This window comes from Mustela erminea, chromosome Y (assembly GCF_009829155.1).
Source record: "Mustela erminea isolate mMusErm1 chromosome Y, mMusErm1.Pri, whole genome shotgun sequence".
In the NCBI taxonomy this organism is placed as follows: Eukaryota; Metazoa; Chordata; class Mammalia; order Carnivora; family Mustelidae; genus Mustela; species Mustela erminea.
Genome location: NC_045636.1, coordinates 5,449,502 through 5,451,084, shown reverse-complemented (window position 1 = coordinate 5,451,084; position 1,583 = coordinate 5,449,502). Strand labels below are relative to the sequence as shown.

The 1,583-nt window shown below is 40.5% G+C and overlaps 1 protein-coding gene across 1 annotated transcript; it reads left to right on the top strand.

The window, feature by feature from the left end:
* Positions 1 to 361: 361 nt before the first annotated feature.
* Positions 362 to 1,135, top strand: LOC116583950 (the record flags this gene model as incomplete). Its single annotated transcript, XM_032331968.1, has 1 exon — positions 362 to 1,135. A coding segment is annotated over one exon (664 nt), but the record flags the coding sequence as incomplete, so codon positions are not given.
* Between the last annotated feature and the right edge of the window lie 448 nt (positions 1,136 to 1,583).

Sequence of the window (1,583 nt, the reverse complement as noted above, 5' to 3'; positions counted from 1 at the left end):
CAGAAACTAAGATCTCCCTTTGCATATTTTTGCATACTGTTATGAATACCTTGTTATAATTTCCAGAATTGGAATTGTTGAGTAAGAGGGTGAGCATTTCAACTCTTGGGAGATATGTCACATTGCATTCCAAAAATGTTTTGCAAATTAATACTGTTACCATGGTCATTCTATCATTGCCTAAAATATTTAGAACACTAATTGAAAGCCAATATATATGTAGGATACTTACATGTAACTTTTAGAAAGAGGGACAAGACATCAATATTTAGCATTTTTTTAATTGTGGCTCACTCCATGTTTATTTTTTTCTCTTTGGCGTTCCTGGCTTGACTTCATGATGCCTCCAACTTGTCTTCAGTCAATCTGAATTGAAACACTCTTTTCTCAAAGTGTTGGGCCTCTTCTTTAGTTATTTGGCCTGGGCTTTGGGCATCAGCCTAGCCAGCAGCAGATCCTGGCGGGTATGGGAGTTTAACAGCAACGTTGTTCCCATTGTGTTCATTGGACTTTGGGAAGTTTTCTATTTTCAAAAATTTAACATCTCTGGCTCCATTGTTGAGTTGCCCATGCATAACAGGATGAATGGTAGCTGGATCATTTCAAATGAAATCTGGTATGGGCAGGACCTGATACTGTTAGCAAATTTTATGAAGTCAGTAGTCCTGATTTTTGGCTCAGTGGCACTTTTAGTGTGCTGGATCCATGTCCCACACCAAGATTTCCTTCGATCGTGTTACAACATCTGTGCCTTCTTCCTTGTCTTCAGCAGTAGTTGTACTATAATTACAGTGAGCTGGAATTTTGCTGTGGATTTTTATGGCCAAAGCACCCTTGACTTCCCACTTAGCTTTCCCATTGGAAAAGCAATGCTAATAAGGAAACACTTCTCCTATGTGTTTCCACTAGGAGTCACAACTGCCACAATATCGCTATTAAGTGCTGCCATGTTTTTCTGTGAAACATTTTCCATGAAACAGTGGAGTCAAGTGAAACCCATGGCTGTGGGCAAATGTCCAAAATGAATGATCTGAATGAAGGGCCTACTCTTGTAATGGCTGTCAGTGTTTTTTTTAAAAGAAATATCTACCTACATACATTGTTCTAATCATCTACTCATTTAAAATAAAACATGTTTGGCTTTTCAGAGTGTGCTTGAAGCTTTTATTGTCCTGTTCTCTGTTCTGCAAACATCTTCCTTTCTTTGAAGCTGTAGGCAAACATACTGTTATGGAACCTGGATGGGATCATCCGAGTGAAGCAGCGGCACTGGGGGATCTTGGAGGATACGAGATTTACTTAATGGAGGCAGGCTCAGAGGAGAGTGATCTCCAAAGGTCTGAGCCCCAGTACAAAGTGGGTAGTTATACACTTTTGCTTCTCTATATGTGGCACTTTTGTGCCTATGGCAGGCAGAGCAGGAAGGAAAACCCAGAATGGCCCCTGGGCCAAGACTGGGATCCCCTGATAGATTGGTTGGCCACCTTAGAGCACAGATTTCCCTTATTAACACTATTATTATTAACACTATCTGCACACTGTGTCAAAAATCAGGGTATCTGGGTGGCTCAGTTGATTAGATG